The sequence below is a fragment of the Patella vulgata genome, chromosome 8 (genome assembly GCF_932274485.2).
Source record: "Patella vulgata chromosome 8, xgPatVulg1.2, whole genome shotgun sequence".
In the NCBI taxonomy this organism is placed as follows: Eukaryota; Metazoa; Mollusca; class Gastropoda; family Patellidae; genus Patella; species Patella vulgata.
Genome location: NC_065886.2, coordinates 8,522,233 through 8,549,150, shown reverse-complemented (window position 1 = coordinate 8,549,150; position 26,918 = coordinate 8,522,233). Strand labels below are relative to the sequence as shown.

The window sequence follows — 26,918 nt, the reverse complement described above, 5'->3', positions numbered from 1 at the left end:
TTTCGGGACTAACACATAGTTTAATTTTATTTCAATAATTCTTTTGCGCGTAGGGGTCTTTAGCAGTGGGGGGAAACCGGAGGACCCGGAGAAAACCCACGAGGTTGGACAGGCGATCCTACTCCTTGCCACGAACAACCGGGGAATCGAAACCACGCCAGTTGACTCAATGACAGCCCTTATGATACAACGCGCACGCGCTAACCATTCGGCCATCCAACCCACCCCCACGGGGTTTCGAAGGGTATTCAACATATTCAAGGACACAATAACACATACTTATCGAAGAACAGTTACGAATTTATTTGGGCGAAGAGTATTCTGGCAACTGTTCTTCCATAAAATATGTGGTATAAATCCCCTGGAAACATTGTGAGAATTCTCTTCACCCAAATAAATTCGAACCATCGCCCAAATAAATAAGTAACAACTTTTATATTGCTCGATGTCTGGTCTCTTAATCTTTAATTTAACAACTAAAATACCAACCACAAAAACTCATTTTAAAAACCGGAAAGAGCGCGATTTAATTTAGTTTTAAAATAAATTACAAAATGCGATCATTACAGCTTTATCGGATATCCGTTATTGGTCTGTGTCTTCTCCAGGTCCTGATTTAATATCAGACATTGTTAAAAGACATTCATTTATTGTTACCTTGAAACAACTATAGTTATATACAATGTCAGTGTTTTAGTTAGCACACTGGCGTGCACGTAAAAGATCCCTTGACAGTTGGAATTCGATATAAGAGTAGGCCGTAGTGCCGCTGCAGTCCGGGCAAAATTTCCCTCATAGCACACTGTATGCCCGTCTTCATTAGCCCAGTTCGGAGCAAAACAGTAGGGCGTTAAACTCCATTTCATTTCGTTTTAGTAAGCAATGGTTATTCAGCCATACCATAGCAATGGTTATTCATCCAGGCATAGAATACCATAGCAATGGTTATTCTGGCATACATACAATACCATAGCAATGGTTATTCAGCCATACATACAATACCACAGCCATGGTTATTCACCCATACATACAAGAATATAGCAATGGTTATCCAGCCATATATACAAGAATACAAGATCATAAGCAATGACTCCGTCCATTCAGTATTCTCATTAATTACAAGATGGTCAGATGTACAATGAAAACAAATATAACAATTACAGAATAATGTCTAGTCCTTTTGATGAAATAATAAACATTAGAGCAGACGTTAAAACGCATTTCATTTCATTTCCTATCATTGACATCATCCAACCTCGTGGGTTTTCTCCGGGTCCTCCGGTTTCCTCCCACTGCTAAAGACCTCTGCGCACAAGCGAATTATTGAAATAAAAAGTTGAACCATGTGTTAGTCCCGAAATGACCTAGTTTGTGTCGAGTGGACGTTAAACCCCATTTCTCTCTCTCTCTCTCTCTCTCTCTCTCACATTGACATCATCCTTTATGTAGGCCTACAGTTTGCCACTACCCGGGTAATATTCTATTCAGATATCAGCAGCCCACCACCCAACAACCCAACTACTGTAGTTGTCTACAGCCTTGAAATAACAACCATAGAAACTAGTTTTAAGAACGAGAATGGAAGAAATCGTGTCTACAGGGTGAACACAATAAAACATTAAACACCAATACGTTGATTAGATAGAGTAGAGGGTTAATATATATTGCTAGATTTAGTTAAAGGTACGGGCCGTGGTTAACTTTCGTAAGACAGAAATAAAATGAATTGGGGATTTAACGTCCTACTGTTCTGCTCCAACTGGGCTAATGAAGACGGGCATACGCCATACAGTGTGCTATAAGGGAAATTTTGCCCAAACAGCGGCGCTACGGCCTACTCTTATATCGAATTACTAACTGCTAATGCATCTTTTACTTGCGCATGCACGCACACGTGTACACGGAACCTCGGTTTCACATCCCATGCGAACATGTTGTCCCTTGCCAGGCCCTCCGCCCTGCACCACTGACAAGAGGGAACCACGCAGGAAAACTCCGATGAACTTTTTCGGCCAACGCAGGGATTGAGCCTTGGTTAACTTTCTCCACAATACAAACCCACGATAACACTAATTTTATGCTTCGATACTTGTCCAATTTGGAAATGACATCATATTCAAATAAATAATCAAATGACTTATATTCCAGATTAACATTGGTCATTAATAAAATCTTAATATTCAGACAACGTACAGTCTGTGATATCAACCCCGAGGACGCTGGCAATAAATATATCTATTCATACGTATAATACACAGTTAATCATTGTCTGCGATATTACTATTGTGGAAGTGAGAGAGAGAAATTAGGTTTAACGTCCACTCGACACAAACTAGGTCATTTCGGGACTAACATATGGTTTAATTTTATTGCAATAATTCTCTTGCGCGTAGGGGTCTTTAGCAGCGGGAGGAAACCGGAGGACCCGGGGAAAACCCACGAGGTTGGACAGGCGATCCTACTCCTTATCACGTACAACCGGGGATTCGACACCACGCCAGTTGACTCAGTGACAGGCCTTGTGATACAGCGTGCACGTGTTAACCATTCGGCCATCCACCCGCACCCCCCTATTGAGGAAGCGGACGTTAAACACCACAGTTTTCATTAAATAAGTTTATAAGTCTGACAAGTATCAAAACCAAAATGACATTCCACTACCTACAAATATCAAACCTCTAGAATTTGTTTTCAATAAATCATAGTAGGCAAATTATAGATATTCAGTTCATCATCACGCAAAATCTCAAACGACGATGGTTGTAATCCAAGACAAGAAGTACAGAAGTGGCTATTCTGAGTTGTTATTGACTGAATGTAGAATACTGACCATTGGTCATCTGTATAAGTAACTGACCACACCGGTCATTTACAAATTGATTCTTAGTTTACCTCTAGAGAATAGATAGGTCAGTGGGAACTCCATCAGTTCGTGTTGTTTTATCTAGATATAATCACAAACTGCTGCTTTGGTCAATAAAAGCGATATCAGATATCCCAAAACCCTCTCAGACAGCTCAGTGGGGATGTGATATGAGACGTAATGAAAGGAGTATACTTGATTTTGCTCTCCGAAGTCAAAGGGCGAAATCAGTATTTACAGAATACAATAACAACTGTATGTGTTGTGTATGACAATCTAAATGTGTATAACCACTCTATGTGTTGTGTATGACAATGTAGGTGTGTATAACAACTGTTTGTGTGGTGTATGACAGTGTATAGATGTATAGCAATTGTTTGTGTGGTGTGTGACAGTGTATAGGCGTATAACACTTGTTTGTGTGGTGTATGACAGCGTATAGGTGTATAACAGTTGTTTGTGTGGTGTATGACAGTGTATAACAACTGTTTGTGTGGTGTATGACAGTGTATAACAACTGTTTGTGTGGAGTATGACAGTGTATAACAACTGTTTGTATGTTGTATGACAGTGTATATATGTGTATAACAACTGTTTGTATGGTGTATGACAGTGTATATGTGTATAACAACTGTTTGTGTGAAGGGTGACAGCGTATAACAATAGTCTGTGTGGTCTATGACAGTCTAGGCGTGTATAACATTTGTTTCGGGGTATGGAAATGTAGACATGTATAACAACTGTTTGTGTTAGGTATGGCAGTGTAGCGCTATGTTACAACTGTTTATGTTGGGGTATGACAGTCTAGATATGTATAACAATAGATTGCGTCATGTATCAGAAGACTACAATAAACTGTATCATAAAGTCGGGATAACACGTTGTATAAATAAATGTGAAGATTTGATCAATGGAAGGTAAACGAAGATCGAGTGTTATATTGTTAGTGAAAGTCACTGACTACTGTATACCGACAATAGGATCATAATATAATGATCTTTATCGTCAACAATACATCGTCTCGTCACGACTCAACCCTTGTTAACATTTTACCATATCTTATCTATTGTGTTCTGTTCCAGCCACTTTTAACGTGGATTGGAACAGGGTTTAACGTCTCGCCAACACAATACTTCGTTCATTTTGACAGAAAGAGAGGGGGGGGGGGTAACGTCCACTTGACACAAACTATGTCATTTCGGGACTAATATATGATTTAATTTTATTTTAATAATTCGTTAGCTGTAGGAGGAAGCCAGAGGACCCGGAGAAACCCCACGAGGTTAGACAGGCAATCCTACTCCTTGTCACGTACGAGCGGAGAATGGAAACCATTCTACTTGACTCAATGAAAGGCCCTATGATCTAACGCGCACCCGTTAACCATTCCCCCCCCCCCCACACACACACACACATTTCTATGGTCACGTTTGCAATGCGAGTGGGGAGTTTTGTCCGGGCAGTGGCGTTTACGCGTACACTTCTTCGTATTCCAACTGCCAGGGGTTCTTTAGCTGCACGCCAATGTGTACACGGGTAACCCGCGGTTTATCGTCCTATCTGAACGACTAGGCACACGTGTTAGCTCCACAAGCGTCACGCCTGAGAAGTGAGAACCGGGCTTGAAAGTATGGGGCTTTGCAGTAGCTGCTGCTTCACACATTCCTCTCAGACAAATAATAGCGTGAAAAGGCTTATAAACTTGTAAAGATATTGTCTGTATTTGTTGCTAATTGAGACAAGGTGTGTGTGGTGTATTAACCAGCTGTAAGGTGTAAAATATAACAAGTGTTTGTTTATAGATGTTGATACACACATGACCACTGGTCAATCTCAACTCACCATCTGCTCGACTACTTTATATAGACACGGTCTACCAGACTACCTACTAATATACCACTTACTCTATAGTAGATACGATCTATTAGTCGGACATAAATAACTTGTCATTTTTAAAGGTTAAATTATAGCATGTCAAATACTTGTCCGTCAATTAGAACCAAAAATATTATAAAAGATTGCTGGAGAAACATTTTTAGAAACCAATTTTACAGCTGATCGTTATCTGAGACAGCTGCCATCTTCTTGAATGCTGATTAAGGGCAGTGGTTGTTTTACTCTAGAAATAATGAAAACGTTAACTCAGTGCAGGGACGGACCTTGGGGCCAAAGAACCCTGATTCCAGCTTATGTGCAAATTTAGCCTATGGCTATCGTGCCAGTTCATCAAAAAAGACGTAAACTCAAGGCTAAAAAGGGGACCAAAACTACGTGAGAAAATTCACTTCTTTAGGGACTGGAATTTCGACAGGGATATGTCAAGATTAAACGAAATAAAAAGAGTTCACATTTCAAATTTTAACCCCATATTCATTCTTCTGTGAGCTCTGAAACATTTCATTAACAATATTCCCTTATCAATATGGTCCGGTCGACATGGCAACTTCGTTTTCGCTGTCGGCTACATCGGGGGGCTGGAATTCGAGAGGAAGGGTTGGGCGAACGTATCCGTTGGGGAGAGCTGAAATTTTATATTTTAGAATATTAGATTAATAACCTTTAAGTGGTTTATATCCGGGAAATGAAATGTGGTTTAACGTCATACATTCTTTAAACCGACTGGATTACCGAGGTGGGTTAATAAACATAGCAGGTGTTTGTGGTTAAATTATTTATAAAAAAAGAGTAAATGTTATTATTAATACGTCGTAGGTTATTTCGACAGTGTTTATTAGCAGTAAGTTATTTCGACAGTGTTTATTAGCAGTAAGTTATTTGTGACAGTATAAGCAGCAATTTATTTGCGACAGTATATATATAAGTTATTTGCGACAGTAAATCTAAGTCGAAGAATATCAAACAGTATACTACTATTTCTCCAGCAGGTATGCTCCACGTACGAATCCAGTGGGTATGGGCGTGACCAGGTTCTCTCTCTCTCTCTCTCTCTCTCTCTCTCATCACTTGGGTATTTCAATTTGTGTTCCAATCAAATAGAATGCAGAATTCCCGAGACAAATCTTCCACCGAGTCTCTGATTCAATTAACAAGTCGTACATGGTTTTAAATGGGTTTCAATCATTGTAACGATTGCTCGTGAATAAAACCTTCTCCAAGTCGGTCATTGTAAAGACATTTTAGTAATTCTATCACTAAAGGGTTATCGTGTACATTACAGACAATATATAACATTTATTTTGGGGCCAGGGTGGCTCGATGGATAAGGTGCTGACTGACTAACCCGGAAGTCAAGTATTTGATCACGATGCTGACCGAAACGGGTCCTTGGGATTTGTCAGTCTGTAAGCATTTGTCAGAAGGCTTGCTAAAGAAAAACGTCTAGTCGAAAAAAAAACAGAGGCCATGTACGATTGACAGCATATTAAAGATCCCCCGAGAGTTCGAAATTGAAAAGAGAGCGGAGTGCAGCGCTGATGTCAGGGCAAAACTTCTTTCTTAAACCCCCATTTCATTTTCTTGGTGGTGAGAGCTGTGATGATGCTAGTTTAATAATCAAACTCTGTCTGAGTATGGGGGGGGGGGGAGCCACGGTGGCTAAGTGAGTAAGGCGCTGCCTCGCGGGTTCACTCCCGGTGTTGGCTGAGAAAGTTCATCGGGAATTTTCCGACGTAGTTTCTCCTTGTCAGTGGTGCAGGACGGAGGGCCTGACATAGACAGCTGTCTAGTCGTTCGGATGGGACGAAGATTAACCGAGGTCCCATAAACACATTTGCGTGCACGTTGAAAGATCCCTTGACAGTTGGAATTCGATATAAGAGTAGACCGTAGGGTCGCTGTCTGGGCAAAATTGCCCTCATAGCACACGGTATGGCGCATGCCCGTCTTCATTAGACCAGTCGGGGCAGAACAGTAGGACGTTAAACTCCATTTCATTTCATTTCAGACCGAGAAGAGGGAGAAATGGATTTTAACGTCCACTCGACACAAACTAGGTCATTTCGTGACTAACATATCGTTCAATTTCATTTCAATAATTCGCTTGCGCGTAGGGGTCTTTAGCAGTGGGAGGGAACCGGAGGACCCGGAGAAAACCCACGAGGTTGGACACCCTACTCCTTGTCACGTACAAACGGGGAATGGAAACCACGCCAGACCTTATGATACAGCACGTGCTAACCATTCAGCCATCCAACCCCCATTTCATTTCACGTCAGAGTATTAGCTCGTGGTGAGTAACAATAAACACAACGAAGAATATGAGCTCTGGTCCACCATTGTTGTAAACCATTGTTTTATCGGTATTATATTGTTTTGATGAAATATATTAATGTCTGTGTTATAAATTATGTAAAATATTAATAAGCTGGCTTCACTTGAAATATTTCTGTTGAATATTATTTTAATATAATGTCTTTTTTTATGAATATGTAAATTATCAATAAGCTCGCGTTACTTGAAATAGTTCTATAAAATATAAAATATTTATGTTTAAAGCGACATTGTCTTTGTTATAATTATGTAAAATATCAATAATAAGCTGGCTTTACTTGAAATATCCGGCGTGGTTCTCCCTTGTCGGTGATGCAGGATGGAGGGCCTGACAAGGACAGCTGTCTAGTCGTTCGGATGGGACGAAAAACCAAGGCCCCGTGTACACATTGGTGTGCGCGTAAAAGATCCCTTGACAGTTGGAATTCGATATAAAGGAAGGCCGCAGTGCCGCTGTCCGGGCAAAATTTCCCTCATAGCACACTATGGCGTATGCCCGTCTTCATTAGCCCAGTTCGGAGCAGAACAGTAGGACGTTAAACCCCATTTCATTTCACTTGAAATATTTATATTATTATTGAATATATTTTAATATAATGTCTGTTGAATATAAAATATTTCTGTTTTAAAGGGACATTGTCATCTGTTCCACTGTTTGATTACTATCTTTAAGATGTCAGGAGAAATTATGACAAATGTTAGCTGTAACGAGAAAACGAAGAATAATTATGAGTTGTTTGTCCCACTGTCCTCCATATCGCACGCCTCATCACTCATCTTGTCACATGATCAATATTATAAATCACGTGACACAAGGTCATGGTCAACTTGTCTATAGTTCCGACATCTGTTCAGTATTGGTACTACCATGATGTCATCTAATCACAGTACCCTACTTCACGAATTAATGGCTATTCGTTCACAGAGATCGCGACTATTAATTAGTAGTCTCGTTCTTCATGTCTCCTAGTATCAGGTTCCAACCCCAGATAATTTTCTCAAACAAAAGAAGCCGATGAAAGACGCCTTGTTTAAATAGGGACATCTGATTGGACAATTCAATAATAACACATTTAACACGTTTTGTATAAACACAAGAGCTAAAAATAGAAAACAACAGACGTCATTGTAACTGAAAAGTAATTAACCGATCTTCATAATATCTTTTGTCAAAGAATGATACTATATAGCGTCATAGTTTCCTTATATAGAATTCATTTGATAGAAATTTTTAATTATAAATCCCACGATTCCCGTATATAGAATTCATTTTTAGACATTTTATATGCGAAATTAATATCAAAACCGGAATAACTTTAAAAAAAAACCCACAAATATTTGTAAATATCGATAAACAACGCAATGTCAGGTTGAATCGGAAAACATTGATTATAAAATTGAATTATGTATATTAAGTATTCATTTGAGATTTTATATTTATTTTTTTATGCCAGGAAGACGGGGGGGGGGGGGGGCAAAGGGGGGGGGGCATCGAGTAAGAAGCTAGCCCACGAACCAAGAGGTTCAGGATTTTCCAGCGAAGTTTTATCTTGTCCGTTGCACAGATCAAAAGGACTAGCAAGTAAAGCGTCTAGTCTTCAAAAACCGAAGTTCCGTGTACACGCTGGTGGGCATATAATAAAGAACACTTGACAGTTGGAATTCGATATAAGACTCGTTCGTGGTGCCGCTGTCTGTGCAGAATTTCCCTCATACCACACTGATCCATGGCGTACGCCCATTTTCATTAGTCCAGTGTTACAGTGGGAGAGAGAGAGAGGGGGGGGGGGGCGAAAAAGAGAGAGGGAATTTTGCTCTACTTGGGGATTAGAGCATTTTGATGCTATATAAGTAAGTTATGTTTACAACGACCACCGTATTCAACAGAAACAAATGGAACATTAACACGGTGGATTTTATTAAAATCTCTTTGTTTATGGAACTATAAAGGGGAGAAAGAAAGTAGTGCCGTCATCAACACTAGGAGAGAATCATTAACTGATGTTTAATCTATTGACACCAGCTCCTATATAAACTACTTATTACTCGTTCTATAGGTGTATATAGCCTACAGCAATATACATCTACATCAATACATACTCTCTCTCACTCTCTTCTATATATTGATTCAAACACATCAAACACATCCAACGTCTTCTACAATACACTTAAACAGGGGCGGATCCAGGAATTTTTGCAGGCGGGGCTTTGCCAGGTTCCTGAGAAAATGTATCCCCCCCCCCCCTCGGCTTGAAATTTTTTGAGAAATACATGGTCTCTATCGTCATTTTGGCGTATATACATACGCATTGAGCTTTTTAAACAGAGAAATCCAACATCCTGTTTGACGTCAATTTTTATTATGAATTAATACGATGACATTGTGATTCAATTTTATTGATGCAAAGCATTAATTGTGATATAACATATGTCTATATCATTATCTCGCGCTTTGAGTGCCCATCCTGTCGCACCCTCTGACGCTAAAGGATAAAGCACAAGTATGACAATTTTCTCATAAAAAAGGTTGTTTTACAAAACATTTTATGTAGCTGAGCAGCCCCCCCCCCCCTCTGGATCCGCGCCTGCTTAAACTATATCCATCTAAATAAACACAAAATCATAATATAGAACATAATATTACTGTCCTAATTAAAGCTACATTTCTCTCTAAAAACATAATATGAAACACAATATTGCTGTCCTAATTAAATCGATATTTTGTTGTGGTTTCTCGCTAAAAACATAATATTGAACCCATTACTATTTTAATTAAAGCGTCATTTCGTTGAGGGTTCATATTTGCTTGATAACGTTGAAAGAAACCTGAACAGAGTGACAAATGCTAACTTTACACTAGTTCCGGTTTGGCGGTTTGGCTGGGTTCCAAATTTCTATCTATAACAAAAAAGGTGACCTTACCTTGTTTTTATTTGCATACAAAATATATACACTACTGAAAATACCTAATGATATCTTTTGATACAATAGACCTAAGAATATATTTTATTACCATTATTACTCAATAGAAATAAGTAGACCAAAGAAATGATATATAAATAAATAAATCAAAGATTTATACAAATAATACACCAGTTGGATGGATTGTTGAGAGGTTGAAAAACTCTCTAGCAGTCATATAATAGCGTTTCCACTGAAGATAAAGGCTAGTTTCAAACGTTTGGCTCGGGTCCATGCGTCTCTTTTGTGACCAAAAAGGCTAACTTAGTAATAACATATTATTATACACAATATACAATATACGGAATACATGTGAGAAGTTCTTTGTATAGATTTGTATACCATCCAAATATTTGTATCATTTTGTCATTTGCTTGATAAAAACGAGAGTATCCTCTTTGAAACGTTGTATAGAAATGCAGTATATCAACAGCACAGTTTGGTTCGACCAGAAATTTCACAATCTCGCGAAATGGCCTGAATGCAGAGATTAAAACTTTTGAGGTTAATAGCTACATGTCACAGCAATTTAACAAGTTATCGGAGATCATGGGTGGTTGTTTCTTTACATATTATTACTGAAAGAAATGACACAAGATTAAATAAACTCACGTTTTTAAGCTATGCTAATTTGACTCGCTCATTTTATATGTAATAACATTATTCCATAGTTAATCATTTTATTTTATTACGGAATTTAAGGAATCGGTCAGATAAGAGTTACTCTTGAATTATGTAAAGCTAGGAAGATTTTGATAGGAATATCATATTGTATTTTCAATTAATTTTATTTGTCTCTCACCAGAGGGTCAACTTCTTGATAGTTTAAGTTTTACTAGTTCCCCAACCCAGCGATATCATGTGTAATAGAAGCGGAATTTAAACCCGATCGCAGGTGCAAACTCTACGAAGAAACGCGTGAGAGTGCAACAACTGGCGCATGCAGTGTTTAAAAGATGCTACAAGTATAAGATAATGACCTGACCTGTAGTAGAGAGACAGAGATGCTATAGAAATATAATATTTAAATGAACAGATGTATAGTGTTGATACTTCCCTGTGTTTTATGATAATATATTGGTTTACATATTTCCGTGATTTAAACGAGGGTGGAGTCGACTATTGTACACGCAGCATCAGTTGAATAGTCAACACCCGTATGTTTGTTTGTTAAATCAGCTGCTTTAGGTTAATTAAGATAGTAATTACCGTACAGCTTATACATGCATGTTGATTTATAATATAAGATAAAATGGGCTTTAATGTCTCATGATAAGGAGTTTGCGTGGTCTAGTGTATCGTGCTTTGAGCTCTAGCTGGTCGGTCACGGTTAGTGCTAAATGACAAGGCCAGCTCAATTTTTCGAACCCTACCCCTAACCATGGACCAAGCCCTAATGCTTACTCTAACTCTAGCCTACCATCTCGCCAACAATCACGTGCCCTACCCTTATTTACATCTTAGCGACCTTGACGAAAATTGAGCTGGCCTTAACAAATAAATTTAGCCGCCGGTCACCAATGTCCTGCGGTCGTGGTTTTGTGGATTTACTCTGGGGTACTTCACTTTGTGTTAAATATACTAATTTAAAGTTACAATTTCATATTTTTTAAGAAAGTCAAAACATAATTATTTCTATGTCTTTTGCTCAATAGGTTGTCAACTCACTATTATACGATCATAGGTGTCATTCTCACACTTAAAACTCATTTACATCGGAAATAATAACACAATTACCTCCCAATTACGTCCCTTGTTTTTTATTCTCCACCATGGAGTAGTTATCTTCAAACGTTGGAATTTGAAGATGAAAATGATATTTTTGCCAATTACTCAACTGGCAATAGTGAATTATAGGATAAATAGGATTATTCTTTAACAAGGTAGGACTGTTTATAGATACCGTCTATTTTAAAGCTTTATTTTAATAAATTTTAAAAATATAACTTAAAAATATGAAATTGCAACTTTAAGAAAACTTGTCGACGATATAACCTTCGGTGTCATACGTTTGGGCATCAAGATGGACATTCGCCATGTTCTAGGATATTCCAGTTTTCGTGCCTTCTATCTGACAAGACTAATTCAGTCTGTCAAGGGATTTTTTACGTGCACACCAACGTGTACACGGGACCTCTGTTTTTCTAAACATCCAAACGACTAGACGAATTGTTCCTTGTAACGGCTGTCTGTCCTGCACCAAAGCCAGGGAATTTTCCCCGATAAACACCGTGTTTGCACCCTGGGTGGGTGGGGTGAATCATATGGTCTCTCACTGAGTCAAGTGGCGGGGATTCAAGCTCAAACTTGTACGTGACATTTGGGGGGGGGGGGTCGCATTTCTAACCTCGTGGGTTTTTCGCAGTTCCCCGGTGTCCCCCCACTTCTAAAGATCCCTACGCACAAGCAAATTATCGAAATAGAATTAAACAATGTTAGTCACGAAATGACCTAGTTTGTGTCGAGTGAACGGTAAAACCTATTTCCTTCCCTCACGCCTTACTCACCGAGTCACCATGGCTCATAGTTTCAATATAACCTGGTTTATTGTAGAAGAGCTCTTCTAGGTAAACTCAGTTTACCGGGACGTTTGTTCTGTATTTATATCCTTTATCGGTCCCTGAAAATATAATTCAAAACGATCTATTTGTGGTATTCGACTAACGGTATTAATTTTGTTGACTGCACGAGAATCAATAATTTATATATCATTATGACAGATGTATAAATATGTATTGTGTGCGTTATTTATGGTTTATTGTCGTTATCATTATCATCAGAGTCGGATTACGTTTTAATAGGGCATTATGGGAGATTAGATACAGAGCTGACGGTTCTCTCTGTAATAGTTAAAAAATAGATAATATGTTGAAAATTTTAGTCAAATTGCTCCACTCTGAACCGAGATATTAGCGATTGAATTTTAGGTCTAGCCTCGATCATCATTACTAAAGTCGGTACGATAAAAAACAAAGTCTTGATTATCCATTTTGACGTTAAATCATCCATCACAAACTATATTCAAATCCAGTAAATATCGCGGGCTATCGATGGCATCGAGAGTTGATTATGGTCTGGATCAGTTAATAAATGTCTAATTAATAATTTAGATAACATTTCAGGAATAAAGAAAGACCTGCAATAGGCAGATTTGGCTCTTGCATAATGTTTGTTTAATGGAATCCCAGACTGAAAATGTCACTGGCGTCCTTAAATCAACAGTGACAAGTGGAAATATTCTGGTCATTGTCTGTGTCCCTCACACAAATGTAATAATATAATATAACTTGTAATATCAGTATTGTAGAAAGATAGATTTATGTGGCAAAAACATATTTTCAACAAAATAAATAAAATCATAAAATTCGGAGATTATCCGCTTTTTTTATTAAAGAAAAGTTTAGATCTAAGTTGGTGGTCCTGGCTGCAGCTCAGACAGCCGACCCCCCGACCACCGCCTAATCCGGACCTGATTATCAGGTTTTAACATTTATAAAGAGGAATTATCAATTGTATCTAATTAATTTTGAATAATATCATATTCAATGTGACATTAAACTGTCCTAATTATACAGAAAATTCTAGAACTGACCTACTTTAGATTAAAGCCACTCAAATCAAACTCACTTAAAAAGGGCACATAAAATGGCCATGAAAAATTTTATGTACTAACAGCCAGTGGTTACTATATACACTTTGCGGCAAATTCACACTAATCTGATTAAAATTAATTGAGCCATCTTCACTAAAAGTCGGAAATATAGACCTCTCGTAAAAACAACTTATCGAAAACACTCTTACCCCCCCCCCCCCAAAAAAAAAACCCCTACAAACCCGCCAATGACGTCACAGTGGCCGAATGTATATTAGAAATGTTAATTCTTTAATAGCTGACGAAACGGCACTTTCCTGGCAAAGGTAACTCTATTCTCTTATATTACCGTATCGGTTAGGTTAGGACTCTTTTGTGAATGAAGAAATAACTGTTTATTTAAAAAAGACAATTTATGTTTTAGGAATGTTCTGTGGGTATATCCTGTTTCTGAACCAATATAATATATATATATGAAGCACGTAATATTGCTGCTGTGAAACAATTTGTTACATTTAAAGTTCGTTTGTTTGTGTCGATTCGCTGAATCCACGCTTTTAACAGATGTGTCACGTTCAGTTGTAAAGAAACAAGATGGTCGACGCCCGGTTTGTGGTTTGTGGTTGTAGACCATTATCTTGGCCCTCCCTCATGTACTACAGGAAACCACGACGGAAAATCCCCAGGAACTTTCTCGGGCAACACCGGGTTCGAACCCGGAACGCCTGATTAGTGGGCCACCGTGGCTCCAGGCCACAAATGCGTGCACGTAAAAGAACCCTTGGCAGTTGGAATCCGGTATTAAAGTAGGGCGTGGCACTGCTTTCCTGACTAAATTCCCCTCTTGGCACACTGCATGCATGGTGTATGCCCGTCTTCATTATCCCAGTCGGTGCCGAAAAGTAGGAAGTTAAACCTCATTTCTTTTCATTTCACTTGCCGACACACACGTTAAGCTCTTTCCCGTCTCACTCCCTGTCAAGACAAGTAAGGCATTGTTTCGTCAAGTCTGCGATTATAACTTAATATCTGGGTGTTTAACACAAGAACGGGATCATGGTATGTCTGGACGATTTCTTAATGAAAGTGAAAGTACTGGAAGACCTCTACTTAACTTTATTAACACGTCATATAAGTGTCATATAAAACATCCATGACGTCATATTATGCAAGTGGGTGTAATGTGGTCCATGAACCGTGGTGACGACATGACGTTCAGTGAACCGTGTTAATAATTGATCCAATTTAAACCTATTAACTCAAGTGGCAAATCAAATAGATTTAGATTTACGATTTGATAAGTCAAGAGATAGGAGAAAATAATTAATCAATTAATCTATGGGAAAATCATATCTGTCAACAATAATTGAAATCTAGACCAGTATATTCATTATTGTGAAATATGTAGACCATCATGAGCATTGTGTACAATTATGTTTTTTTTAATTTTTATATATATATATATATATATATATATATATATATATATATATATATATATATATATATATATATATATATTGTATTTGAACAGTAATATCAAATCACTAATTTTGATGACATTATAGTGGATATTTAAGAAATTCCCTTTTTGTATTATAGCTTAATTTCTCACCCTCCACTTATTTACTTTCTTATATCGTACATACTGTAGATTATGGAAATATCGTAATTATATACTGATGAGTTTTATACTCAAAGTAGCAAAAGAACTTAAACTTGAATTTATTTATCATAATAAAATAATTAAGTTCGTATATTTATACAATCATATGTATATCTATATTTTTTATTCATCAAATCAATGATTTGGTCATTATTTAAACACATAATACATGTATAGATTTTGATATGCAGGCCATCATGAGAATTGTGTACAATTCTTTATCATTTATAAAATAATTAAGTTCATATTTTTATACAATCATATGATGTGCATTACGTTTATCTATATTTTTTATTCCTCAATCAATAATTTTGTTCTCATTATTTACGCATACAATACATGTATATAGATTGTATCTAGGCAGATATTTTACCGTTAAAATATAAAATAATTGTTATAATACCCCATGCATAATAAACAGTTTATGTAGATCACGTGCAACCAAATAAATTGAATTAAACATCTGCGGATAATGTCGCGGGTGGTTTACAGGATAAATCCATATCTAACTGAATGAAATAAAATGAGTTTAAGGACTTACTTTTCTGCACAAACAGGGTTTAAAAAAAAGGTGCTATTGGGGTCTGGAGAGCTGCGTTTCCGTCTATTCTTCATCGAATTCGCTCCCGGTGTTGGCCGAGAATGTGCATGACAAGGGGTCTGACAAGGAAAGCTGTCTAGTCGTTCGGATGGGACGAAAAACCGAGGTCCCGTGCACATAAATGATCCCTTGGCAGTTGGAATTCGATATAAGAGTAGGCATAAATTTCCGTCATAGCACACTGTATGGCGTATGTCCGTCTTCATTAGCCCAGTCGGAGTAAAACAGTAGGATGTAAGTCCCTATTTCATGTCATTGCATCGAATTCCAAACGCCAGGGGCTCTACTGGTGGATCTGAGATTGTCGCTCCACCCGTAGAACTAGACACCTTTCCTTGCCAGACCCCTCGTCCTGCACATGGGGATAGAGCAAGTAGAACGTTATACCCCGTTTCGTTTCATTTCATTTTAAAGAATCTTACGCATTACACCCCCTGGTGTTAATCGGAGTCTTGCGTAAAAGCTGTATTTTATATTATACATTAATTATCTTCTTGTCACGTACAAACTAGGATTGGAAACCACATCAGCTAAGTCAGTGACAGACCTTATGGTCTAAACCATTCAGCCCCCCCCCCCTTAAAGAGGTGTAATGAACGGTAGAAGTATACAGCGTTGCTTTAAAATATTTTGATTTGTTGATATTAAAACATTAGAGAGTTATACACTGATTATATATACTGCGGTAAAATATATGGGTGTTTTATATTATAAATATTTATACATCTACACTAAAAGCTTTGGATCCAATGGCGGACGCAGGATATTTTCAATAATCGCAGTGTCATCGATGATTTGCTGCGTATTTCTCAACCCGAATAAAACATTCAGTTGCATCAGCTACATTTACACCACCCAACCAACAAAAAGCTAAAATTCATACGTTTCATATCAAAATAATAAATGAATATTTTATTACTGTTATTTCGGATTGGGGCTCGCACATAGAATCCCTACCTGGACCCGTCACTTAACACTGTGAAGTGCAGCACGGACGACCTGGCAAGGAAAAGGTTTAGTCTTTCGGATGGGACACAAAACCCATGTACTCGCTGGTGTGTACGTACAAGAACCCCTGACTGTAAGAAATGAAATGAAATGAAATGGGGTTTAACGTCCTACTGTTCTGCTCCTAAACTGGGCTAATGAAGACGGCCATACAGTGTGCTATGAGGAAAATTTCGCCCGGGCAGCGGCACTACGGCCTACTCTTATATCGAATTCCAACTGCCAAGGGATATTTTACGTGCACGCCAATGTGTACCCGGGACCCATCTGAACGACTAGACAGCTGTCCTTGTCAGGCCCTCCGTCCTGCATCACTGACAATTCACTAAACATAGGTTAACAGAAACGTTGAAACAATAAAAGTTCCAGGCCAGTCACAAAGACAAAATGGCTTCTATAGTTTTCTAAATTAGTCCCCGCTCCTAAAATATTCATAATGCACATTAATTGATAAAACACGCTAATAATTATTTTACTATTAGACTCAATAAACACTAGCCAACCATTCAACCTCCAGGCAATACCCATTCTCACAAATTATTTATTATTGATTTTAATTTAGCTACGCTACAACCCGGGTCAATAACAATCGAGAGATAGAGAAAAAAGATTTGAAATTCTAAGAAAAACAGATAAAAGAAATCGTAAAACACCCCCCTTCGAAAAGTAGTAAATCTAATAAACAGTTGGTTTTGTTTTTTTTTGTTTTTGCTTTGCGAAGGCTCTGGATAAATTTCATAATTTTGTAAGCTTACATAATAATTATTATGTCTCGTGCCTTTTCCCGCGCAAACTTCTAACACGCCATTATCATGAAATCGATAACAAGCAATTTCAGTAATGCGGGCTGTTTTTTTTTTGTTTTTTTGAATGATGAATTTACTTTATTTCTAAAAAAAACCCAACAATTTTTTTTAAAGAAAAAAATCTTTAATGCCGGTTACTTGTGAAATATTTTTAAAATGGAAATTAAGAGGTATTTCCGTAAAGACTAATTGTGAAATAAATTTTGAAGTATTGAATTTTGGTTTCTAGTCGAGTTGTAAATAAAAACTGATCTATTGAACACAAATTATATCTTATTCACAAACTAACAAATCAACTTGAATTCCTATTGAGCAGAGATCGATAGAATTTCATCAAAATATTTCTGGCTAATTCCACTTCTAAATGGGCAGTAAACTGTAATAAAAAGTCCAATTTCCGCACTGCAAGCTTTTCAATGTTTGCCCAATAGTCCGATTATCTGACACTAAAATTAACTACAGATTGCCGATATTGAGAAAATTAAAATGACGCACAACATTTTCAGGATTCATCTCAAATTGTCATCTTTTCTGATTATACAAAGAACTGATGCTCACGCGCTCATCTCGAGCTTAATAATACCGTGTCTTTTACCCAAATCCTTCCGCCAGCGCGTATCCAATCTAAAAACAGAAATAGGTTACCAAAATTACATAAAGTATCAAACTAAAAGTTCAGAGGTCGCAAAATAAGTAATTTAACCCTAATATATCATTGTTCGTGGCATTCAACTAAAATGATCGGTGACATGATGAACTATTTTTCTCAGCGTAGTGATACAGGGCACCTGTTCACTGAATGATCAATTTGAACGAGTTGAAAGCGAAGCTGAAGAGAAGAAGAAATTGTCGTATGCTTCAAGTTTTACAAACCTAATTTACTGTAACTGGCTGTGTTTTTACACTGTTTTGGATTAGTCAACATGGACGAGAGATTAAACTATTTAATTCTAGCTGTATCTTTACTGGGATTCGTCTGTAAGTATAAAATTATTCATCGAAGTCAGTGCGTCGATCGTTCAATTTGTTCGAATAACATTTCCTATCGTTGTTAGCCAACGTGATTTCATTCGTTCATTATGCAGACGATTTTATGTTTTTAGGGCTCGTGCAATTTCGCGAATGTGTCTATGAAATTTGAATGTAGGACTGTCTCTAGATTATGTAGAATTGTTAGCGATGACATTATAAACGGTGAACAGTAAGTGGGGGTAATACACAGCGTCTCATTATGTTTATTAGCGAGCAGAAGCTGAACGAACAGCGCCATTACACACAGTCATACAGCATTACACTAGTGTTACTTGCTACACGGCGTTTATTATTTCCTATTATTATAAATTCTGACTCATTCCAACTCCCACAGACAGGCCCCTAACTAACAAACCCCTTTTGTTTCCTAAAAGTGACATCGACACTAGTGACTAGACCTGGAACATGGTTAAAAACGTGTTGCATTATATATTGTACTGTAGACGTAATTATTATGGGCATAATTATTCCTGATAAATTTTGCATACGGTAATGCCTGGTACAGTTTTTACGAAGTTAAATTAATGAATGATTTAATGAAAACATGTACATGTTAGAGACAAAAATTATGAGTAATAAACAGAATTTTACTGAATATTGGTTTATTTTGTTGAAATAAAAAAATGAAATGAAATGGGGGTTTTAACGTCCTACTCAAGCAACTGTTCTGCCTCGAACTGGGCTAATGAAGACGGGCATATGCCATACACAGAGTGCTATGATGAGAGACATTTTGCCCGGACAGTGGCACTACACGAATTCCAACTGTCAAGGGATAGGATAAAACATGGGCCCCAAAGCCAGTGGTTATCAATTTGGTTAAATCCTAGTTCTGTATCTTTGCCTAATACTTGTAATATACATGTAGGCCTACAGTATATTTTTTTTATTCGCCGGTAATGCACAAAACATGGCCCCAAAACCAGTCTATCCCCCAGTTGACTCATCTAGGTTGAACACTCTGTAAAGATCCATGTCAGTCATCAGTATCCTAATAAAATATACATGTATGTATATACATGTAATACATGTACCATCACGCAATTCAAATGGCCTACAAATTAATTTGATGTGCACAGTTGACATCTTCATCCAATGTTTGAAATGAATAAATGACAGGAGAACTAAACAAACAAAAAAAACATCACAGATATGAGACCACACTCTTGAAAAGGCTGTCAATTTCATGTGATAATTTTGTATATTACTCCATTACTATAATGCTATTGCTATTCTATTGAGGACTCTTGCAGAATTACATCCCATACTTTTTTAGGACAAAGTTGTTTGCTAATTAAATTAAAACCATGCAAGCTCACGAGATTAGGAGAGTGATAAAGAAAGGTCATTGAGAGAAAGCTCTCCCGAATTTGATTTTAGCAATTCTCACAGACTTGTTTCAAGCACTTTACTAACCTAAACATAAACCAATATCACCCCATCTACTGAACTCTGATATTTAAATCAGAAAATACAAAAAAACACTATGAAATGGATGAAACGATGGATGCAGCTGTTATGAAATAAGAAGTGTGAAAATATGAAATCAAATACTGTTATGAAATAAGAAGTGTGAAAATATGAAATCAAATACATTGTACGTATATGAAGTGAAAGCAAATCATCTGCCTCAGGTAGAAAAATAAAATAAAACAAATTGTAGCCCAAAAATATTGAAATCAAGTGGAGCAAAGTCTCACAAATTGTTTCACAGTGGTCATGCGGAAGCCTTCTTTTACACTTCATCAGGATTTTCTGGTGTGGTTTCCCCTTGTCAGTGGTGCAGGGCGGAGGGTCTGACAAGGACAGTGGTCTTTAGAAGTCTTTTGGATGGTGTGAAAAACTGGAGGTCTCATGTACACAATGATATGCACGTAAAAGATCCCTTGGCAGTTGGAATTCGATATGAGAGTAGGCCGTAGCGTCGCTGTCAGGGCAAAATTTCCCTCATGGCACGATGGATGGTGTATGCCCGTCTTCATTAGCCCAGTCGGAGCAGAACAGTAGAACGTTAAACCCCATTTAATTTTCTTTCTTTTAACACTGTGCAATACAGCATTGATAACCGGTGTATTGTTTACATCTGGCGTAGTAATACAATTTGATTTGAACAGTATCTGCACATTTTACACATCCAGTCCATCCATATATAAATAGACTTTTTTTTCCTCCATAATTTAAAAAAATTGATATAATTTGCAGAAAAAAAAATAAAGGTTACATGTATATCGAGAGCTGATTAACTCACCCCGATGTCACACCCCTGTCAAGTGATATTGGCGATCGAGCTACATGTATTATTTACTGGTGATCAGATTGGGTCTAACAATGGCATAGTTTTAAGTACACGTACATGTAGTTTTAACACTTCCCATGACATGTCTGTCAGTTCATGTAAGCTACATGTATTAATATATAAGATTCCTTGCTTTTGTTCTGTAGACTAGACATCATGTAAGTTCACATACATGTACTGTATATGTACTGATGTGAAGGGAATACACAATGTACCAACCAATTTGTGGCCTTTTACCAAAATTCTGTCATACAGGTAATTAGGGTAAATAATGGAATTTGTAGATAGGTAATGGTTGCCAAAAAAAATGGGTTGGATGAGAGAAGAGAACCATGTTTTTTTGTTGCGGTGTAGTGAGATGTTCTTATCTCATGTACAGTAAACTATATAACATATGCTAGCCGTAACCCAACAGGTACCTGTATTGACACTGCTCATGTAGAAACTCTTGTTACATCATGTATCATATACCTGTAATTTGGAGCTTGGACTTGACACATAAGCTTCATTAAAGTTGCTTCTGATCACTATCATTTTCCACCGCTTACCTGTAATTCTCACTAAAATTGATTATTTAAACATTTAATTTAATTCAACATGTACATGTATACACCATGTAAGCATCATTACAGCGGCTGATTATCATAATTTTTCACATCTTAATTTCCACTAAAATGGATTATACATGTAGATAAGCATTTAATTTTTAAAAAAACAAAACCAAAAATTAAATGGTAGATGCATTTACATGTACATTGTATTTTTCTGGTACTGAACGGAATTGATCCATTTTAGACTGACATTCCATTTAGAGAAAAAATGTACATAATATCGTAGTTGTCAGTGGATTCATACTCCTTCAAATGAAATTCTTCAGTCTTAAGCTTACATGATTCCATTTTAAAAATAAAACAACTTTACGTTGTCCAATGTACATGTAGATACATTGTAAATGATTGTTGTGTGAGGTGAAACCATTTTAGTTTAATTTGTTCTCTCTGTTTTTTGTTTTCGATCTTGGATTTTAATATTATCTATTCTTTTTTTGGATCAGATTGTTATACATGTACATGTAGCAGTTAATAAAACAAAAATTGTGTGAAATTCAAACACTGTAAAACTATCAGACCGCATTTCAAATACATTGCTTATATTTCCAGGGTTTTAAACCCACAAAAAAACACAAATCATGTTAAGAATTTAAATAACAAATTTAGATGAGAAAATTAAATATTTTGAAACCTGCGACACCAGTGTACTCGTAAGCTTACATAAGCGGTTAATGTGTGCGTTTTTTTTTTTATATTAAAAAAACATTGATGCACAGTATTTAGTTGTTGAGACAGTGATGATGTCATTGTATGATGTAATAATAACAATAGTATGATTGATGGATGATGATTTATCAGAGTTATTGTTATTATCTTAATCAATATTATTATTACTCAATCTTCCTGTCGTCTACATGTATGACACACCTCATAGTAACAGTCTATGATCCTTTAGTGGCTTTAAACGATTGGAAATGAAATGAAATGAAATGGGGTTTAACGTCCTACTGTTCTGCTCCTAACCTAGGCTAATGAAGACGGGCATACGCCACACAGTGTGCTATGAGGGAAATTTTGCGCGGGCAGCGGCACTACGGCCTACTCTTATATCGAATTCCAACTGCCAAGGGATCTTTTACGTGCATTCCAATGTATACAAGGGACTTTGTTTTTCCATCTCATCCGAAGGACTAGACAGCTGTCCTTGTCAGCCCCTCCGTCCTGCATCACTGACAAGGGGGAACCACGCCGGAAAATCTGTATGCACTTTCTCGGCCAATGCAGGGATCGAACACCCGACCTCCAGACTAGCGAGCCAGCGTCTTGGCCACGTGATCCCCTGTAATGATTGGAAACATTACAGAACTAACACAGTTATATGGGATTACAATCACTGGTTTATTATATTAACGAGAAGAGGATACTTATCGAAACGTCGTGCTTGTGTATAGTAAACCAGTGATTTTTGTCCCATGTACATGTAGTAACAGTCGCTTCTCTAACAAGTTTAAATTCTTTGTTGGGACATACAAAAGCGAAAAGTTTATTTTAAAATTTAATTGCCCAACAATTCTCCTTATGTTTTGGTGAAATTGGCTTTCACCTTTCTTATTAGAAATCTGTTGAAATAAGAAACTAAAAATTATTTTATGGTAAAAGTGAGATCAAAATGAATATAATGATAGTGTACCGGTACTGCTACTGTTTATGTTGAAACAATTGTCTAATTTCTTGCCAGATGTGTCCCGTGTCACTAGGGATGCAAAGATACGCTAACCTCATGATGCGATACGTATGACGGTATGGACCCCACAAAATTATACATATCATGGTACTTTTTCTTTCCAAATTGTATACTAAAGAATAAAAACAAGTACATGGTACATGTATGTAATGGCAACACATCACATTATTAACCACGTTTTTCTATCTGGCGTTTTTAATTCAAAATGTTCCATACTGTGGATCAATCTTGCCTCCTTGTCACATGAACTACAGGGGGATATACATTGTAACTCTGTATGATAGTGGAGTTTTGGAAGAAAATCGACGGTTTAAAAATTCTGTATCATATTTACTGAACTGAGGTACGAAACTTAAAGTACCGTGAACCGAACAGGTATATCCTTGCAGCCCTACTTGTTGCCCCAGTTTACTCTGTATTGTTTGTTTTTATAAATTATCCCACTTCTATCCTAGTTATTCCCGTGTTTATAAATAGTTTATGATAAAGTTGATAACATAATACTGAATAACATCTAGTAGAGCGTAAGATATTTAGGAGTAGTACAGGTCATAGGTCAAGGTTTATTATTTATAGGTCAATATTACATACCTGTGAAGGTATGTTAATCTGTTATCACAGTCTATTATCAGATATGGTACCATGGCAAAATTTCAACATCTGCATCGTAACGAATAACCATAGAAACTGGATGATTTGAATAGAAAGTTAATATATTAAATGTTGAATTATGAACAGAAATATATATTTGAACATTTTCTTACTCTGGGGGTGCTTGGGTCGAGATCGCGCCGCAGGTACATGTAATTCATTTGGACAAAAGTGTTCAAATTTTGCGACTTTACCCAACTCCTCCTATAAAACATTAATATTATCGATAATCTTCTTTTCTGTGGATGACAATTTATTTTTTGGTTCTATCTAACATTGGTATTTTAAAAAGGACCTAATGGCTTTTGATTCAAGTCAAAATATAGTATTGAAATAGGTGAATCTGTATTATTTATGTTAGTAATTACGATTAGAATCATGTTAATCAGGGCCCTTATTCACGAAAACTTAAACTAAGTTACAACCAAAATTTTAAGAAATACTGCAACTTCATTGGATATATGCAAATTGATTTTACTGGTCAGCCAATCGAATTGCAGTATTTCTTAAAATTTCGATTGTATCTTAGTTTAAGTTTTCGTGAATAAGGGCCCAGATGTGTTATTTAAAATTGTAATATGACAAGATCCACATTTACATTATAAATATACAATTAAAATTATTAAGTGGATTTCTCTGAACCAAATGATGTGTTATTTCGATTAGTGATTTGGCAAGCTCTATACATACATGTATATAATGTACAATTAAATTTGTGCTGAACAATCAAGTCGAAAGCCTGCTCGGTTACAAATTTTGAGTGTAAATTTTAACATACATGTAGGGTACATTCCACTCTGTAAGTTTATAGTGGAACCCTGTTCCTCATCACTGGCATTGTCTAGTACTACTGTACAGTACTACAGTTGTAGAGGCATAATTTTAAGGGATTGTCACCCCACAAAATAAACATGTGAAATGTAAGGAAATCAACCATCTTATTTTTAGTGTCTAGTCGTTTTGTGGTAATGTTAGGTGTGTAGAATGTGTTTTATAATGAAATGGGGTATAACGTCCTACTGTTCTGCTCCTATGCTGGGCTACTGAAGACGGGCATACGCCATACAGTGTGCTATGAGGGAAATTTTGCCCAGGCAGCGGCACTATCGCCTACTCTTATATGGAATTCCAACTTCCAAGGGATCTTTTACGTGCATTCTAATGTATACGTGGGACCTCGGTTTTTCGTGTCATCCGAAGGACTAGACAGCTGTCCTTGCCAGGCCCGTATTATAATGATGTTTCTAAAAACAAGACAACAAAAATCTGTTAACCAGCTGGTAAATGTATTAATGATGTACATGTACATGTACATTGTAATTAAATAATGGAATGGTTAATAGAAACCTGATATAATGGAGTCTATGATAAAATCTCTTTGAAATGGGTATTATAACTTGTTATTTAGCACCGTAGGTGAATAGTTAGTAACAAAAATAATAATAATATTTAATGAACCATGCTGAAATATCAATATATTGGCTTATTTATAATGATAATGATCTAATAAAAGTTGGAGCTTTATACATGTATCTATTTCAGTTATATCTAGATCGCTGTGTGAGTTCTAATCAATAAATTTAAATGAATATTCATGAAACCAGTAATAGATAAGCTTACATATATAAAGTACATGTACATGTATGTACAGAATGAGTCGGATGATGATATTAATATGTGAATTACTTCCAACCCAGGTTTCAATGTGCATTATGAATTTATTTCCTGTAGAAATGATGATACTAACCAGAAATTAACAATTAAAATGAAATTGTTTCAATTGGTGATATACATGTAAAGGGAAGGCTTGGTTCCGCTTGGTTTTAAATTGAGATGAAAAAGGAAGTAAAACACATGAATCATTTGAATCTGATTCATCCAGTGCTTGTTAGATCATAAGATCGGTCATTGAGTGTGGTTTCGATTTCCAGTAGTAGGTTCTCCTGTCCAACATCGTGGATTTTCCCCGGGGTCCTTCTACGGCTAAAGATTCCTACTTGCGAGCGAATTATTGAAACAGAATTGAGCCATATGTTAGTCCCAGAATGACCAATTTGGGTTGAGATTATGTTTACCCCATTTCTCTAGAAACTGGGTTATGAATATGAGAGAAATTTTGTTTCTGTCTGCTCTCGATATTAGAATTCCAACTGTCAGTACCTGAGGGCCTGGCAAGGGACAACATTGTCATTTGGATGGCAGTTGGAATTCGATATAAGAGTAGGCTGTCGGGCAAAATATCCCTCATAGTGCACTGTATAGCATATGCCCGTCTTGTTAGCCCAGTCGGAGAAGAATAGTAGGACGTTAAAACCCATTTCATTTCATTTTCTAGAAGTATCTTCTCTGCAAACAAAAGGATGAAACATGGTATATAGTCTGACATTTAACAGGAAGTAAAAACTATTGAAAACTATTGAATCATTTCTGGGTTCCATACATGAATCATCTGTTTTCTATGAAAATGGTGTTACTTGTTTCAGTTTTGTCTTCATAAAAATTCTGTGGAAATTCTAGTGTAACGCTTCCTTGCAGAGTTTGAGGAAGGTTAATTTATGTTGATGGAGAATTTTGTTATAAAATACATGACACATGCATGATATCTTAATTAACTCAAAATCAAACATTTTAAGAAAATTTTGTCTTGTGTGGCCCTGAAATAAAGATTATAATTGTAACAGCCGAACTTTGGTGGTCATCTTTCGATTCTCCTCTCTTTCACTTGTCCTGTTGAAATTCTTTATCACAGGAGCCACGGTGGCTCGGTGGGTAAAGTTGAAGCGAGTTGCAGAAAGTTAAACATGGACAACTGGCTTCTTCTGACTGGAACGAACAAGATGCTTTGAGTTGTAACAGGTGCTCAGGTCGACCATTTTCAGTTGCATTCAGTTGTTCAAAGCTAGTTGCTCCCAGTTGT

The 26,918-nt window shown here is 36.8% G+C and overlaps 2 protein-coding genes across 9 annotated transcripts in view; both read left to right on the top strand.

The window, feature by feature from the left end:
- The window catches only part of LOC126830957 (zinc finger protein 816), a 402,542-nt gene that overhangs the window by 266,587 nt on the left and 109,037 nt on the right, over positions 1 to 26,918 (top strand). The gene's annotated exons all lie outside the window — the stretch shown is intronic.
- The window catches only part of LOC126830954 (fasciclin-2), an 80,199-nt gene continuing 71,801 nt past the window's right edge, over positions 18,521 to 26,918 (top strand). For all 8 annotated transcript variants that reach the window (XM_050561507.2, XM_050561508.2, XM_050561506.2 and 5 more), the window contains exon 1: positions 18,521 to 18,705. In XM_050561507.2, coding sequence (XP_050417464.1) covers positions 18,651 to 18,705 — 55 coding nt within the window. In that variant the 5' untranslated portion in view covers positions 18,521 to 18,650. The remainder of the gene's footprint in view (positions 18,706 to 26,918) is intronic.